This window comes from Eubalaena glacialis, chromosome X (assembly GCF_028564815.1).
Source record: "Eubalaena glacialis isolate mEubGla1 chromosome X, mEubGla1.1.hap2.+ XY, whole genome shotgun sequence".
NCBI classification, from domain to species: domain Eukaryota; kingdom Metazoa; phylum Chordata; class Mammalia; order Artiodactyla; family Balaenidae; genus Eubalaena; species Eubalaena glacialis.
The window spans coordinates 7,426,309-7,443,263 of NC_083736.1; the positions used below are offsets into that span (position 1 = coordinate 7,426,309).

At 49.0% G+C, this 16,955-nt stretch overlaps 1 protein-coding gene across 5 annotated transcripts in view; it reads left to right on the forward strand.

Annotated features, from left to right (window-relative positions):
* SHROOM2 (shroom family member 2) overlaps window positions 1–16,955 on the forward strand; it is a 132,594-nt gene that overhangs the window by 54,872 nt on the left and 60,767 nt on the right. For all 5 annotated transcript variants that reach the window (XM_061179354.1, XM_061179355.1, XM_061179357.1 and 2 more), the window contains exon 2: window positions 4,081–4,232. In XM_061179354.1, coding sequence (XP_061035337.1) covers window positions 4,081–4,232 — 152 coding nt within the window. The remainder of the gene's footprint in view (window positions 1–4,080; window positions 4,233–16,955) is intronic.

The window sequence follows — 16,955 nt, forward strand, 5'->3', positions numbered from 1 at the left end:
CTTAGACCTTCCTTCCCAGCGTCTAGAGTGCTTGCTTACTTTAGTGTTCTCTGCCCTGTGTTGGTTTGAGCCCTTGTTTCTGTCCAGTGCAAAGACAGAGCCTGCTGCCTTCTGTTCTCGGGCAGAAGAAATTCTTTTCATGTCAACCTCCAGGATGAAGCTGCCAGACGCATTTGCTGGAATAAGAAGGTCGCTCCCCTGCTTCCGTGCTGGTCTTCTTGGGCCCCCACTGCCTGCAGGATATCATGCCAGATTCTGACTCAAGGTCAAGTTCCTCATCTTCCTCCTTCTGCCCTTATCTTCAAACGCTCCCCAGCCAGAGCTCTGCGCTCGGCCAGGCTGACATTCCTCAGACCGGCCCGGCTTCCTGCCTCTGCCCCATCTTCACATCCAGACCCCCCTGTGGAATGTCCGCCCCCATCTATGCCACCCCTTTCAAGTTGCTCTTCTGGGCCTCTCTCTTCGTGAAGTCTTTCATCTCCAGCCCCGAGGCCAAGCGAGCCTGGCCCCTCGCGCCCCTGCTGCCCTGACGTGGTTCCTTCCCACGGGAGTCCCGGCTCCCAGGAGAATCAAGGTTCTCCGGCCTCCGTGGGTGTCATCCTTGATCATCTGTAACATCCGTTGGATGAAATACAAAAACTTTGTTCCAACGAGACTTCCATTGATGGTTTTTTCCCCCCGCTGCTGTTTCCAGAAAAAATGTTTCCATAAGAACAGCAAGGAAATCTGCACATTTGGGGACACTTAAGTCTTAACTGAGGCCCTAAACAGGAGTTTTCCAATGCCAGTGAATGCTCAGACCAGAATATTTGTCCTGGCTTGTGAACTTGGGGCTTTCCTTCTGCCAGTGGCGCACGGACAGGCATCATGGGTGTGGAGTCATTTGTTCTTGTGTGCCTGTCTTTTTGTAAAGGGACTTTTTTCTGAGCTCCAGCAAGCAACACTGAGAACTTGGCCTGGTGGCTCTAGGACAGGACTGCCCTGTTTGTGGCTCCCGAGTGCTGCAGATGTCAGGCAGTTCCCTCTGCTAGTGGCAATGCCAAGCGCTCTCTTGACTATAAGGCAGGGGACGGTGACAAAACGATCCTGAGTAATGCGTGATACACTGTACAGTGCTGGCAGGCAGAGTCAGTAAGTATCCTGTGAGACTAGAGCCAACTTCAGGTTTGCTGTTTACCAAGTTCAAGCCTAATTAATTCTTCCTAATGGGAGAAGTCTGATGGGGTCAAGAGTACAGACTGGAGGTTTTCAAAGCGTCTTCTTTTACAACTGTTTTCTCCATGAGCACAATAAACGTCAAACAGATAGTTTGTCTTGGCGAGGAAGCCAAGGGGGGAGAATTCCCCAGCTTCTTTGTCTCCCAAACCCAGAGCCGTTTTTGCTGGGAATGTAGATAGAGTGTGGTTAGGACGGGGCAGGGGGACGCCTCGGAATGCGGTCTTCCCTGGTGGAGGAGGGGCTTGGGAAGTCTTTGCAGATGAGGGGAGGCAACACCGTGTCATCAGACTTCGATGACGGCGCGTGGAGCCAGCCTCGCAGAACTTGTGCATCCAGGGGTTTGTGGGAACGAGACTGAAAAACCCACCAGGTCGTGGCTGAGTCACACAGCTCGCCTCCAGGACGTCCTGCCTTCAAAACCTGTCCTAAGGCCCTGCAAGTTCCTTGGTCATAGTTGTCTTGCCTGAAGATTTTTCTTGTGAAACTGAAATTCAGAGAGGAATCATGGTAGGGAGAGAGACGCAGGTACTCACGCTACTCTCGCCCTCACCAGCCCTGCGCGTGTCTGCTTGTCTTGGCTTTTGTGACGCTCACCCCCCCCTTTCTCCTCCACCTCCTGCTCCTTCCCCCACCCATCTTCTTCCAGATTTCTCCGTGTTGGGGCCCCAGGGTTCTGTCCTCAGCTGTTGGTGGGTCTGTTTTCTGTGTAGGAGGCCTGCATCCCCATCCCTCCCGTTTTTAAATTCCTTCCGCGGCTGGTCAGCCCATGAGCAGGCCACCTTTCCCCGGGTACCCTCCCCTCACCCCAGCCAGCTGCCCTGCCCGCCGACCCTCCGCCTGGACGGCCCCTTGGCCTCCCACCCGGGGCGTGCCAAAACGTAAGCTCTCCGCCACGTATCCTTCACCTCGGCTGTATGTGGCTGAGTGTGTAATCTTGGTGGGGTGGAAACTTATTTACGATCTGTTATTATGTTGGGATAAAAATTGTCTAGACTTTGAAACCGGTTGTTAACCGAGTGATTTGCTTCACATTTTAGTTAGGAGCGCTCATTTTGCTTATGCTGTTGACTTGCAGTGAATAATTGCTTTATTAACCCAGGAAAAGTTCAGCTGTCCTTGGGTTTGGGCGGAGACTTGAGGAAAGTACCGCGTGGTTTGAGAGCTGAGCATGTAAGTTGCTTGGTTTCCAGCTTTGTAATGACCAGAGGAGAAATGTTTACGGCTTTAGTGCTTTGTGAGGTTTGGAACGGATTTTTAGGTTAGCCCTGGCAAACAGTCAGAGCAGCGAACTTCCAAACCTGTACGCCTCTGTGCCCATAAGCATTCATCTTTTTCACTAGTTTTCCTAGCAGTTTGTAAAAATAATGGCTTTTTGGTGTGAAACAGGGGTTGACAACTTTTTTTTCATAACAAGCCAAGCAGTAAATATTTTTGGCTTTGTGGGTCAGACTATGCTATTCTCTCCTGTAGCAGTGTATAAACAAATAGCTCTGGTTGTATTCCAGTAAAATTTTATTTACAAAAACAAACAAACAAAAGGCAGCTGGCTGGATTTCACTCATGGGCCACAGTCTGCCAAGCACTAGTACCGCAAACAGGTTGGTTAATTGATGGGTGACTTGATGCTGAGTTGGATTATTACTGTATAGGGAAGACGAGGGTGAGAATTTAAAGATTAAGATTTCTCAGGATAAAAATCATAAAATGCTTTTAAGGAGTCAGTCAATACACATTCATACATACGTGTTTAACACTGAGTAGGGAGTATTTTACATACCCAGCATGGTGTAATAATCTAGGACTGTAATGAAAGGAATCAGATACTCAGTGTCAGCGAGGATGTGAAGAAATTGGAGCCCTCCGATGCAAAATGTAAAGTGGTGCAGCTGCTTTAGAAGGCAGTCTGGCAGGTCCTCACAATGTTCGCCATAGCTGCCGTACGACCCTGCCATTCTACTCCTAGGTGTACACCCAAGGGAAACGAAGATGCACGCGCACGCACAAACTTGCACACCAGTGCTCACAGCAGCATTCATACCCAAAAAGTAAAAGCGACTTCAATACCCATCACCGATGAACGGATAAATAAAATGTGGTTGGTCCATACAATGGAGTATCCTTCGGCCGTAAAAACGAATGAAGCTCTGACACAGGCTACAACATGGATGCACCTTGAAAACCTGAGTGAAAGAAGCCAGACACAAAAGGCCACCTATCGTATGATTTTGTTTATATGAAATATCCAGAATAGGCAAACCCTAGACGCAGAGAGCAGATGCATGGTTGCCAGGGGGTGGAAGGATCGGGAAGTGACCACTGACAGGCACGAACGAGGTTTCTTCTGGGGTTTGGAAACTGTTCTAAAATGGGTGGTGGTTGGACAACTCTGTGAATATACTAACAAGCCATTCGTTTATGTTTATATGGGTGAATTGTGTGATATTTGAATTATATCTAAATACAGCTGTTACGGAAATAACTAGGTGCAGGATTAATCTATGAGAAATAACTAGTAAATAATTAAAAAAAAAATCCATCATTATTTTTTGAAGGAAGGAGATCCAGAAAGTGAATGGGTATTTCTGGCTCTGCTATTTCTGGTGTGTTTCTGAGCGCTCATGCGCTTTCCCGCCCCTCCGTGAACGGGTAGACCTTGCGGAGGCAGACCAGGTGAGGGATGCATCCCTGGTCTCCCGCTGGGAATCAGGGCCCAGGTGGGTCCCTTCACCCCTGGGTTGTCCTGAAGCCAGTCTGAGAAAACCTGTGGGTGGCATGTGTCACGGGCATGTTGTATTCCTGGCCGAGTCCTAGGGGCTTGTTTGCTTGTTTAAGAGGCTCACGGGACACACTTCTGTGTTGCAGATCGAAGAAGGAAGCAAAGCCGCGGCAGTGGACAAGTTGCTGGCCGGGGATGAGATCGTTGGCATCAATGACATCGGTCTGTCGGGGTTTAGACAGGAAGCGATTTGCCTGGTGAAGGGGTCGCATAAGACCCTGAAGCTGGTGGTAAAAAGGTAAGACCTGGGCCTCGTGCCTTGTTTACAAACAGATGAGCGGGACAGTGAAACCTGGAGTCTGTTGGCTGCGCCGTGTCACTGTGGCAATCCTGATTTGGACTTAAGTCGCGCGCGTGTGTGTGTGTGTGTGTACATGTACATGCATGTACACTTAGGAATCTATCTCTTGGCCAGGGATGAATCCGACATCAAAAATTTTAAAGATGCCTTCTTTTTTTAAAATTAATTTTTATTGGAGTATAGTTGATTTACAATGTTGTGTTAGTTTCTGCTATACAGCAAAATGAATCAGCTATACATATACAGATGTCCACTCTTTTTTAGGTTCTATTCCCATGTAGGTCATTACAAAGTTTTTTTTTTTTTTTTTCCCAATAGTTATTTATTTTGGCTGCGCTGGGTCTTAGTTGTGGCACTCAGGGTCTTCATTGCAGCACGTGGCATCTTTAGTTGCGGCATGTGGACTTTTAGTTGCGGCGTGCGTTCAGGATCTAGTTCCCCAACCAGAGATCGAACCCGGGCCCCCCGCATTGGGAGTGTGCAGTCTTGCCCACTGGACCACCAGGGAAGTCCCTACAAAGTACTGAGTAGAGTTCCCTGTGCTGTACAGTAGGTTCTTAAAAGATTTCTTCTTTTATTACTGTTGACTGTTAATTTTGATTTAAGTGACTTTGAATACTTAAATCTTATTCTTGGCATATGTAGGTGATTTTCTGGCAGTGAGGAAACTGTTTATGCTCCAAATGATGAAATGTCATTGCCTGTGTTGTACACAAGGTGGCAGGCTACCAGGTTTTGGGGCTTTATGCTAAAATAATGTGATGCACATAGACTTACAGGTCAGCTAGCAGGTGTTTCCAGTGCTGTGCTGAGGTCTGAGGGGAGCAAGTGCATATTCCAAGAAAGGAGATTGTGGATAGGAGTTGGGATGATTTGAAGGGGTCAGAAAGTGAAGTTGGGCACGTGGTGCTTTTACACACAGGCACTAGAAAGGTACTACTGGGCAGCATGGAGGTGTTTTGTGACTTTTTATTTTTATTTTTTGGCCACGCCGCACAGCTTGTGGGATCTTAGTTCCCCAACCGGGGACCAGGAATCGAACCTGTGCCCCCTGAAGTGGAAGTGCTGAGTCTTAACCACTGGACCGCCAGGGAATTCCGGTGACTGGTTTCATATAGAAATAATTCTCGACCTTGTGTTTTACAGTTGGCTAATTCATAGTAAAGGGTTGACGTGCCCCTTTTAGCAGAATTAGTGCAGTCTTTCCAAGGTAGGCTGTAAATTTTTATTTTTTAAAAATTTATTTATTTATTTATTGTTTATTTTTGGTTGTATTGGATCTTTGTTGCTGCGCGCGGGCTTTCTCTAGTTGCGGCGAGCGGGGGCTCCTCTTCGTTGCGGTGCATGGGCTTCTCACTATGGTGGCTTCTCTTGCTGCGGAGCACGGACTCTAGGTGCGCGGGCTTCAGTAGTTGTGGCACACAGGCTTCAGTAGTTGTGGCTCGCGGGCTCTAGAGCACAGGCTCAGTAGTTGTGGCGCACGGGCTTAGTTGCTCCGCGGCATGTGGGATCTTCCCGGACCAGGGCTTGAACCCGTGTCCCCTGCGTTGGCAGGCGGATTCCCGACCACTGCGCCACCGGGGAAGCCTGGCTATAAATTTTAAAAAGTAAATTGACTCAAGACCTTCAGTTTTTAGTACAGACTTGAAGACATATCCCTGTGGACTTTTCATGTATTTATTTTTGGGGGACCAAAATAGCATCCAAGGAGGAGTCAGAAACGAAGAAGGAAAACATTTCATTCTTTGCCACATTAATGCAGCAGCCTCATTTCTCAGTGGAATAGGCTGTCCTTGTAAATCAGAAAACTGAAGTCTCAGCATGGCCCTTTTGGAGCCTTCTGGGGGAGCAAGGGACATGACGGGTGCCATCATGGTGTGTATAATTTCTTTGAGGTCGCCTTATTAACCCTCCTAAGGCAGGACGTGTGAAGTTCTCGCAGGATTCCGTTAGACTTAGTGGAGCGCTGGTGATGGTGAGGGACGCTTGACCCACACAGGGGAGACAGCGGTTATAAACCACCACCTGAAATGTCTCCGTTGCGGGGCTGCCCGAGCCCCCAGAACACACAGCCGGCTCATTGGCTTACTGTCCGTCTCCCCCACGGGGAGAGCACTGGCTTAGTTGACGCTGTGAGCAAACTGTCTCGCCAGTTTGCGGCTCCTTACCGCAGTGCCCGATGCGCAAGGGCAGATGAAGGGCTTGGACTTATTGAATCGAATTGATTTGAGCTGCACCGGGACGGGCATCACTGGAGGGCCTGATGGGGCTGCTGACCCTGAGGTGCTCATTCAGTAAAATCTGTCAGTGTGACATCGGCCAGCCCAGGGGAGGCAGCAGCAAATAAAACCGAGCCAGTGACACATCCTGGGGGACAGAATCAGGATGCATGAATATTTTCACCGGTTGCATCTCACAAGGTAAAAATGAAATGTTGGTCAATGTCAGATCTTATTCTAGGGCGCAAAAAAAAAAGCAGGTGTGTAATAAAGTTGGTTTAGTAACAACAGCTATAAAGAAGGGAATTTGCACCCCAGTAGCAAGTTGGATGAAAGACGCTCATAGGCAGTTCCTAATATGAGAAATGCACATAGGAAACAAGTGTTTAAAAAGACGTTTTTCAAGGAATTCATAGAAAAGACTCTGACAAGTACAGGTTTCTGGTAACTGTACTGCTGAACTGAAAGAATAAGCATTTTCAGAACTCTCATGAAAAACTGCTGAGCTCATAAAAGTGCTAACAAAAGATCAAGATGAAAAAAAATTAATTACATGGGACTGAGTGAACTGATGAGGATGATTATAATTTTTGTGACTTTCTGTTTGAATTAAAACAAAAAAATCCCACAAGGACTCAGAGGCAAAGAATATAGAAATCAATCTTCACTGCAAGGTAAAGGAGCTGTTACAGTGGAGGATTACTGGACTGAATGTCAATATTATGACATAGTATGAGTGTCTTTCGTGTTTGGTAATTGCAGTCATTGTTGCTTTTGTTCTGGTCATCCATTTACAATGCTTGGCGTCAGTCTATTTATCTCTTGTAAAAATAAAATACAGCGTGTGTGTGGAAAAAAAAAAAAAAGATGTTTAACTAGGGATCGACAAGTTTACTTACAAACTAGGTTTTGATTCTCCAGCTGGCCGAGATCTGATGGAATAGCAATGCCCATTGGTGCTGAGATGTGGGGAAACAAGTGCTTATTTGATGTAATGCTGATGAGACTTTCTGGTGAGCGGTTTGGCAACATGTGTCAAAAGGCCTATTTTGGACTCAGAATTTCATTTCTTGGATCCTAGATATTCAGCAAAAGGAAATGACTGAAGTGAATTAGGGACCATCCATACTGCAGAGTGCTGCCATTATAAATGGTGTCAGCCAAATGAACTTATCTATGAAACAGAAACAGACTCACAGACACAGAGCACAGACTGGTGGTTGCCAGAGCGGGGTGGGGGGTGGGGGAGGGATGGATTGGGAGTTGGGATTAGCAGATGCAAACTAGTATATATAGAATGGGTCAACAGCAAGGTCCTTCTGTAGAGCACAGGGAACTCTAGTCAACATCCTGTGACAGACCGTAATGGAATAGAATATGAAAAAAATATATATATATGTGTATAACTGAGTCTCTCTCTGCTGTACGGCAGAAATTAATACAACATTATAAATCTATACGTCAATAAAAGTTTTTAAAAAGAATACAAGTGCTATTACAAAATAAAAAAATGGTGTCAGTGGGCTTCCCTGGTGGCACAGTGGTTAAGAATCCGCCTGCCAATGCAAGGGACACGGGTTCGAGCCCTGGTCCGGGAAGATCCCACATGCTACGGAGCAGCTAAGCCCGTGCACCACAACTACTGAAGCCTGCACGCCTAGAGCCTGTGCTTTGCAACGGGAGAGGCCACCGCAATGAGAGGCCCGCACACCGCAGAGGGGACTGAGAAAGCCTGCGCACAGTGACGAAGACCCAACACAGCCAAAAATAAATAAATAAAATAAATTTATTAAAAAAAAAAAAAAAAATGGTGTCAGTATTTCCTGACATGGAAAGATGCCCCTCAAAGTCCAGTTGAGGGCTTCCCTGGTGGCGCAGTGGTTGAGAGTCTGCCTGCCAATGCAGGGGACACGGGTTCGAGCCCTGGTCTGGGAAGACCCCACATGCCGCGGAGCAACTAGGCCCGTGAGCCACAACTACTGAGCCTGCGCGTCTGGAGCCCGTGCTCCGCAACAAGAGAGACCGCGATAGTGAGAGGCCCGCGCACCGCGATGAAGAGTGGCCCCCGCTCACCGCAACTGGAGAAAGCCCTCGCACAGAAACGAAGACCCAACACAGCCAAAAATAAATAAATAAAATAATAAAAATAAAGGAATTCCTTTAAAAAAAAAAAGTAAAATAAATATCCTTAAAAAAAAAAAAAAAAAAAAAGTCCAGTTGAGAGGAACACATACAAGCAGTTATAGAACTGTATAGGGCCCATGAAAAAAAGTTTTAATTTTTAATTGTGGTAAAATACACGTAACGGAAAACTTACCATCTTATCCATCAAGTGCACGGTCTAAGTGTATTACTTCTCCGAGAATAAAAATGTCGAGCTCGTTGCACTTTTAAAGAGGAGAGGCCTTTGGGGTTCCGTGTGATGTGTTCACAGGACCCAGCAGGAGGTTTGGTCCCCAGGAGGCCGTCAGCTGTGCTCTGTTCTGGGCGGCGCCCCCAGAAGGCTCTGTTTATTGCTCTGTGATCAAAACAGACAGGATCACCCTAAGGGGCGGGTGGTGGAATGCCGGCTACAATTACTCCAGGAGTGACTTTTTATTCCGCATTTATGAGTACTTAGAGTAACACATGGCCGTGGGAAAACATTCACTTTGGAACGGGAATTGGGTGGGATCCATCAGCCTTTCTCCCAACCCCTCTCATCCTCCCATTTTGCCCCTCCGGAGAGCGGCTGTGTCAGTACTAACCTCTTAGGTTTCCTTTTAGAAACGGGTACCTAGCCGTGTGTTACACGTGGAAATGGGGGTTGGTCCAGGTTGAGTGCCCTGACGCAAGGTTTCTCCTGACCCCATGCGGCTCCACGGTCTGGATGCTCTGCTGTGTGTCTAGCAGATCCTCTGTGTGTGGACACCTGCGGTGCTTCCGGTGTACAGCAGACAGTGCTGCGGTGTGATGCTTTTGTACCCGAGTCCACATACATGTGCGTATAGGTCGTCCTGACCCATTCCTAGCGTGGGAGGTTTTGAGGCAGAAAGTACGTGCATTGTGAAGTTTGTTTTTGTTGGCTTTGTGGATGTGATAGGTGACAGATGCTTTTATTGTTTAAATGGGCATTTCTGTCATTATGACCGAGGTTGGGCATCATTCCATGTGTTCAGAAGCTTTTTTTTTGAATTCGAGGAACATAGTTAAGGATCTAAAAACCGGATGATGTGAGTTCTGTTCGGAGTACACACCATGAGAACTGGGGGTAGAAGGAGAGAGAAGGCCTGGGGGCGCGGCCCGCTCGCTGTGGAGCTGACTACGTATCCAACAGACTTGTGGGGAGACGGACCAAACTTTGGCTGTGAAGAGTTGATGGGAGCCCTGGTGTAGAATCCCACTTTTGTAATCCGCATACCCGGTTTCCCTTTAAGTGAGGGGTGTGCAGAATGATTATCTAGCTTAGATAGAGCTTAATATTCTAAGTAACACATATAACCCAATATAAAACCAAACCAAGCAGTTTGTCCAAATGTTTTTTTTTTTCAAGCACACTTTTAAAAACAAACTTAGGTGTTTTTAAATATTGTAAAGATAATTTTGGATTAAATTTTAATATTGTGTGTGGGTATTATTTTTGCCTATTAGAAAAGTCTGAAACGGTGGTTTTGCCTAGAAATATGAATAAAATTCTACAAAACGGTTAGTTAGTTAATACTAGGATCTGTTGCTGTCATCTGGCACATGGTGAATTACTGTTTTAAGTACTGAAGATGCACATAATAAGGACTTTTAAAACTCCATACTGGGGCTTCCCTGGTGGCACAGTGGTTGAGAGTCTGCCTGCCAATGCAGGAGACACGGGTTCGAGCCCTGGTCTGGGAAGATCCCACATGCCGCGGAGCAACTAAGCCCGTGCACCACAGCTACTGAGCCTGCGCTTCTGGAGCCTGTGCTCCGCAACGGGAGAGGCCGCGACAGTGAGAGGCCCGCGCACCGCGATGAAGAGTGGCCCCCGCTCGCCGCAACTGGAGAAATCCCTAGCACAGAAACGAAGACCCAACACGGCAAAAAAATAAAATAAATAAATAAATTTAAACTCCATACTAACTTACCATTTTCCTTATTACAAAGGCACCAGTGAGTGCTTTTAACATGATTTCTCTTAAATCGGTGACGTTTTCTTCTCTATCTAAATCTAAATCTCACCATTCTCGTCTTTCTTAATCCCTAGGCAACCACTAATCTGACTTGTATCTCAGAGATTAGTTAGCATTTTCTAACTAGTGTTGTATGTAGAACTCCAAAATGGATCATGTACTCTTTTTTAAAATATATATATAAATTTATTTATTTATTTATTTTTGGCTGCGTTGGGTCTTTGTTGCTGCGCACGGGTTTTCTCTAGTTGCGGCGAGCTGGGGCTACTCTTTGTTGCGGTGCACGGGCTTCTCATTGTGGTGGCTTCTCTTGTTGTGGAGCTCGGGCTCTAGGCGCGCGGGCTCAATAGTTGTGGCTCGCGGGCTCTAGAGCACAGGCTCAGTAGTTGTGGCGCACTGGCTTAGTTGCTCCGCGGCATGTGGGATCTTCCCGGACGAGGTCTCGAACCCGTGTCCCCTGCAGTGGCAGGCGGATTCTTACCCACTGCGCTACCAGGGAAGCCCTGGATCATGTACTCTTAAAAAAAAAAAAAGAAAAAGGTGTTTAGTTTATGAAGGCACTCTGTAGTTAATTCATAGACTGAGCCACCAACACATCAATATCAAATGTTGCCCTACCTGAGGATCACCAGATGATAAATGAGCTGCCTGAACCCTCAACTACCTGCCCAGCCCAGGCACCTTAAGAAGGGGTGGCTTTTCTGATGAAGGTTGAAAACAGCTTAGGGTCCTGAGGGCCAGAGTGGCCAGTGCAGGCTTGGTTTTTCTCGGAGGTTCTGGGAAGAGGCATGTACGCGCCTCGGTGTAAAACACATACCCGTGGTTTTATGAACAAAGTGGGCATCGTGGGTCGCATCCTGACTCCCTCCCGCTGGTGACAGCTGCTGGGTGTGCTTGTCTTGCTTCAGCCTGTGCGGCGAGCAGGGCCCCAGCGGCCAGGCGAGGGTGGCGGCGGGCTGGCTTCACAAGGCGGGGGCGTCTGGTTTCACGGGGCACGGGCACCGCGTATCTTGTCACCGTTTAGAAGCCGAGACTGGGAGAGCGCGGTGCCTTAGGAGACAAGGACCCAGATCACTGTCTCTCCCCAGCCTCGTTTCTTTCCCGGACAGGTGAGAGCCAGCGCCGCCTTCCTCCCAGAGCTGTGTCGGCTGGAAACAAAGAAGGGTAACAGGAAGCCCCACCGGCTGCACACATGTTCTCCTTTGAGATGTCCAGGTGGTATCCTGGCATCTGCCCGGGAGTCAAAGGAACGGGGGGGCCAGCAGGCGCAGCCCGGCCGTGCCTCCCCGGCACCTTGTCCTTCCCTCTCTGCTTGGCCAAGGACGTGCTGCTCGCAGGAAAGTGTGGGAGGATGTGGTAGCCTCTTCTTCTGTGTCTGTCTCTCTGTGTACTTGTCGCCTGCACTTTCTTCCCCGGGGTCGGGCCCCTCCCTGGAGATCCTGATGGGCAGGTGTGGGATGGATCTGGGCGCTGGTATTTCCCTGAGGGCCACGGGCTATTTTGCTGGGCGGCCGCAGTGCTCATACCGCTGGCTTAAGCAAATGTGCTTGGAAAAGGTTAAGACCCGAAACTGGGTCACTCGAGGCCTTTTCCTGATTAACACAGGCGTCAGTAAGCCCCTTGCTGTGGGAGACGTGCTGAAGTAAGGGACGCTTCTCGCCCGGTGCTGGGTTAAGGCTGTTGCTGTCCGATGCTGTAAAATGCTCACTAAAAGCTCCGTGTGCACAGCACCAGGATACCATCCACTGTCCTCCGTTCACAGGGAAGTTACCATACGTTCAGCTCCTACAACGTACATGGAATTTCAAACACCGTAGGGAAAATTTCTCTTAACTGTCAGGCCATGAATTATATTGTATAGCTTGTAATGACTCTTTTGGTCTTTCTTCCAAATGTATATGGTAATATTAGTCTTGTTTACAGTGAACTTGGCCTGCCACTTCATCGTTTGTGTCACTCTTGAGCCGTCCACTGCTGTGAGCAGTTTTTATGGCAGAGCCACATTATGCATAGGGTTGACGCATGTTTCCTGCCTCTTTGCCGGAGACCTTAAACCCTTCCGTGACTCTGCTTACGTCCGCTAAGCTTGCCTTCAGGAGGAGATTAACACCCAAGGATGGAGGTTCGCTGCAGGAGGCCGTAACAGATGGCCACATGGGGTGGCATGGTGACACATCTGAAGAAAGGAGGTGTCTGGTCTAGTGACGGCACCCATGCCTGCTAGGAGCAAGTTTCTTGCCACGTGCGTGGGTTTCTGGATGTCACTGAGTTGCAGTGAGTTCTGCACCAAGCCAGTGTCGTGCCGGGCTCCCCTCTGCTGCTGGCTCCTTGGAGCTGTCCTAGGGCAGGTGGCTCTGTGCGTGGCCCCAACGTGGATGAGCGCAGATGTTCCTGAAGCAGCAAGAGGAGAGGGATGGATAGGACGTCAGCAGGTTGTGTCCCTCCTGCTTTTCCCTCCTCCCCACTTCCTCTCCTTTCTCTCCCCTCTCCCCCCCGCGCCCCCCAAGAGCTCTTCCTGGGGCAGAAACTGTGTGTTCCCACAGAGGGTGTCTGTCTTACTGGGGATGCTGATGGGTGTTGCTTTTGGAGGGTGGTCTGAGATTGATCGTTCAAATTTCAGGGGAAAAGTGTCTGCTTTGAGCATTTGCGGGATTGTGGCTGTTTGCTACTGTGCTTATTTTCTTCTTAAAGCAGAGTAGACCCAGAGGTTTATCCTGGACAGAGGCCGACTTGTTTGGGCTGTTTGCCATTCTTGTTTTTATGAAGTAAAATCAGGAGGAGAAAAAACCCACATAGAGCAGAATTGTTTTATTTGGGGAAAGGTTGCTTCTATTCAGATGTAGATTTAGTGTATGGCTTAACCAACTTAATCAGTTGAATCTCTAGGTGAGATGTTTCATATTCTAAGCCAAGTAGAGAGTGGTAAACAGTTATGATTTTGTTTTTCATTAGAAGGCATGCAAGTGATGTTGATATAATTTAGTTTGGAAACGCTGATGGTTTCTAATATATTAAGGCAGGCAGAGAATGTTTCACGTAATTTTGTTTCTATACTCTTACGTATAAGACTCACCAGCTCTGTTGCTAATCCTCAGGGCTACTCGTACTTAAGTTATGTTAATGGTTGCACATTTGAGTGTCTGGGGTGTCTTTACCAAAAAATCCATTCTGTTTACATGTAGCCAAGAAGCTGCATCGGTGCCTTTCTGAAAACTGGGGACATGCACCGTGACCTCGGGTGGTTTGGACAAAGCGTTTTTAGTACTGGTAGTGCTGGGTGAGATAGTCCCCCTCACCCCCCTTGCAAAAGTTAACGGGAAAATAGCCAAGCCATTTGGGTCTGCTCCAATTCTGCCTGCGTTCATTGTGTGACATTTCTACGCGGTCTTTCCTGCTAATGCACCCGGGGAACGCCAGAGGCCGAGACAGGCGTGCACTTGCCCTTGCTGGGAGACAGATAAGGGGTGCCCCGGCCTCGTGGGGCAGAACCCTGATGCTTTTATCCCGTGTGAATGCTGCTACTCGGCCCTGGCATTGGTTTAAAATGCAGCTTTGATGTCTTGTATCAGTTTCAGCTGTTTAGGTCATTTGGGAATTTTCATCTTTACCTCTTTCTCCTCGTGTATAAAGGCAGGAACTCCTGGACTCTTATCCCATTTTATCAAGGGTGATGTCACCACCCACAGCATCGTGTTGTCAGATCAGTGCCGGGGAAAAGAACTCCGCCATTCACAGAGTGGTCTGACCTCTGTTTTTATTCGTTCACGTAATGTGTGTTGGAAGCGCTCCAGCCAGGCGGCTGAAGTCATACCCATAGGTCCTGCCCTCGGGGAGCTGGCAGCTGAGGGGGCTGATGGGCACGGACAGGAAAAGCTCTAACAAGTGGTGGCTCTGGCGGAAGGAAGGAGCGCTGGAGCAGAGCTCAGCAGTCAGGCTGTCCTTTGAAGGCTGAGCCAGGTCTGAGACACAGACGTGGACCTAAGTCAGTGATGCCGGGACCTCCTAAAGAGGCTGGCAGAGCGGATGGGCGAAGGGAGGAAGGGTAGCTTGAGGCTAGAGCGGCGAGTCTCAGACCTGAGCTCGCCTCTGAATGACCTTGAGGGCTAGTGCAAACACAGGCGTCCCGCCCCAGCCTGTGCTCCTGCGATGCCAGTGCCGCCCGGCCCGGGGAGCAGATCACAGTACCGCGGGGGGTGGGGTGGGGGGGGGCATGGGCTTCACTCCGTGGCAGCTGGGAGCAGCTGAAGGTGGTGGGGTGAGGGCAGGAGCTGCCAGAGCTGAGTTGCAGGGAGACTGGTGTGGCAGGAGGTAGAGACAGCTCAGGAGAGGGAGAGGCCGGTCAGCATCTATCCTCTAGAGGCTTGACCGGAACAGGAAAGAAGCAGCAGCTCAGGGCAGGCTTCATTTTGTGTCTGTAGGGTGGTGCTTTTTATGTGTTTGTATCACTTTTAAAGAATAAAAAGGGTGTTTGCAGTTGTCGCCCTTCTCCAGCCCAGGCACACCCTCAGTATCTGGAGGGCCTGTACCCGCTGTGGGCCTGTCCCTCGGGGCCTCTGCACAGCCTCCCTCCCTAAGCTCTGGGGGCTCCTTGCCCGGAACTCACCCCCCTCACCTGCAGGACTCACTGGGGAGCATTTGAAGAACTTTCCAGCCTGCCCTTTATCTGGAAGGCCCCTCCCCACTGCCGCCCCCCTTGACGCTTGCTTCTAAGATGCCCCAAGCATCACTGTTGGTTTTATTTTCCCCGAGGACTCTTCCCATCGCCAGTGTCACCTACAGCCAACACACCCTGTGGTGCCCCCGCCACAGTGTCCCGCCAGGCCCTTCGCGTTGGCCTCCCAGCCTGCAGGCCTGTTACTGTCAGGCCCCCCGCACTCGTGGGGACCACATGCGGATTGCGTTTATTTTCTGAGGCAGCGCCTGTTGGCTGCACTTGGAAAGGTTAGGAAAATAACCTGGCGTTCACGTGGTTTTTTTTTTTTTTTTTTTTTTAGGGAATTCTGCTCTTTGAATGAGAAACATTTCATTGAAGCCCTTATTTTAATAATTCCTTTTTAAAAATGAATTTTCTATATCTAGATCCATTCTTAATTTTCATTGGTATCCTAGCATTTTTTATATTTGTGATCTAAACCCCTTCCTTTCAAAAAAAAAAAAACACTACCTAGCATATAAAATTATTTTTAAAAATTGAAGTAAATTTAGATTAATTTTGGTGTGCAACTTGTGGGAAAGGTTTCAGAGAACCCTCATTAGGACGAATAATTTGATTTGGAAGCCAGAAAACCCGGTGTTAATAGCAGCATTGCTTTTCAGTATTTATGTGGAAGGAATATTATGCCATATTAAAAATGACATTTTGGAAGAGTGACAGTGGCCTGGAGGAATGATCACCCAACCAGGCGGGCTGCAGAGAGAAAGGGCCCCGCCAAGTCTGCACGATGCTCTCAGCTGTCTGAAACAGGGGGAAAGAAATGCAGAGATGTTACCCACGTTCATCTTCAGATTACGGGTTGTCCTCCTTTATTGTCTTATTCGCATTTTAATTTTTAAATGTTCCATGTTTTCTACAATATGCCTGTTCTTTAAGATTTCCGAGCAGCAGTAGCCATTTGGATGAAAAGGATTTCTTCCCTGTACACTGGGGTGACCGTGGTAGTGACTGTTAGTCTCCCGTGGGCGTGACCTGGATCAGCCCCGTCGCGTTTCCGGAGCTGGCAGGATTGTGCAGCTCCACACACAGGAGGGGTCAGCACCCGCACCCCGCCAGGTCACGGCTGTTTCCTCCCTGGCATCGCTGACCACACTGCCTTGCACAGAGGCATGGCCTTGGATGTCTCTGGCCTGAGCCGTGCCGTCCTTCTTCCTCCCGGAAGGGGCGTCCTTGCTGGTCTCCCCAGCCGAGCTGGCTTGCGTCTGACTGCGTGGCCTGCGGAGGGGGCGTTCCTTTCACACCTCGCCCTTCTGTTCCTGTTTGATGTCTGGGGGGGGGGGAGGGGGCTGGTCTAGCTGTAGCAGACATAGCAGACGTCCCGCCCGCCAGGAGAGGAAGGTTCGGGTGTGGTTCGCTGCATACGTGCTGTGTGTGCGTTTCCTTCCGACACGCGTGGCCCCCTGAGGGGGCAGGGCACTTAACCCCTAACCAGGTACCGCCAGGTACCACGTGGTCCGAGTTCTCCGAGGCCCTCACATCGGGGCATCTTGCCCGGCACAGCCTGTGGCCTGTGCACCCCTCACGGCCCCAGACTTCCAGGGACCCGGGTGGTTTAAAGCCACCCGGAGTGCATTTATCTTGTGTG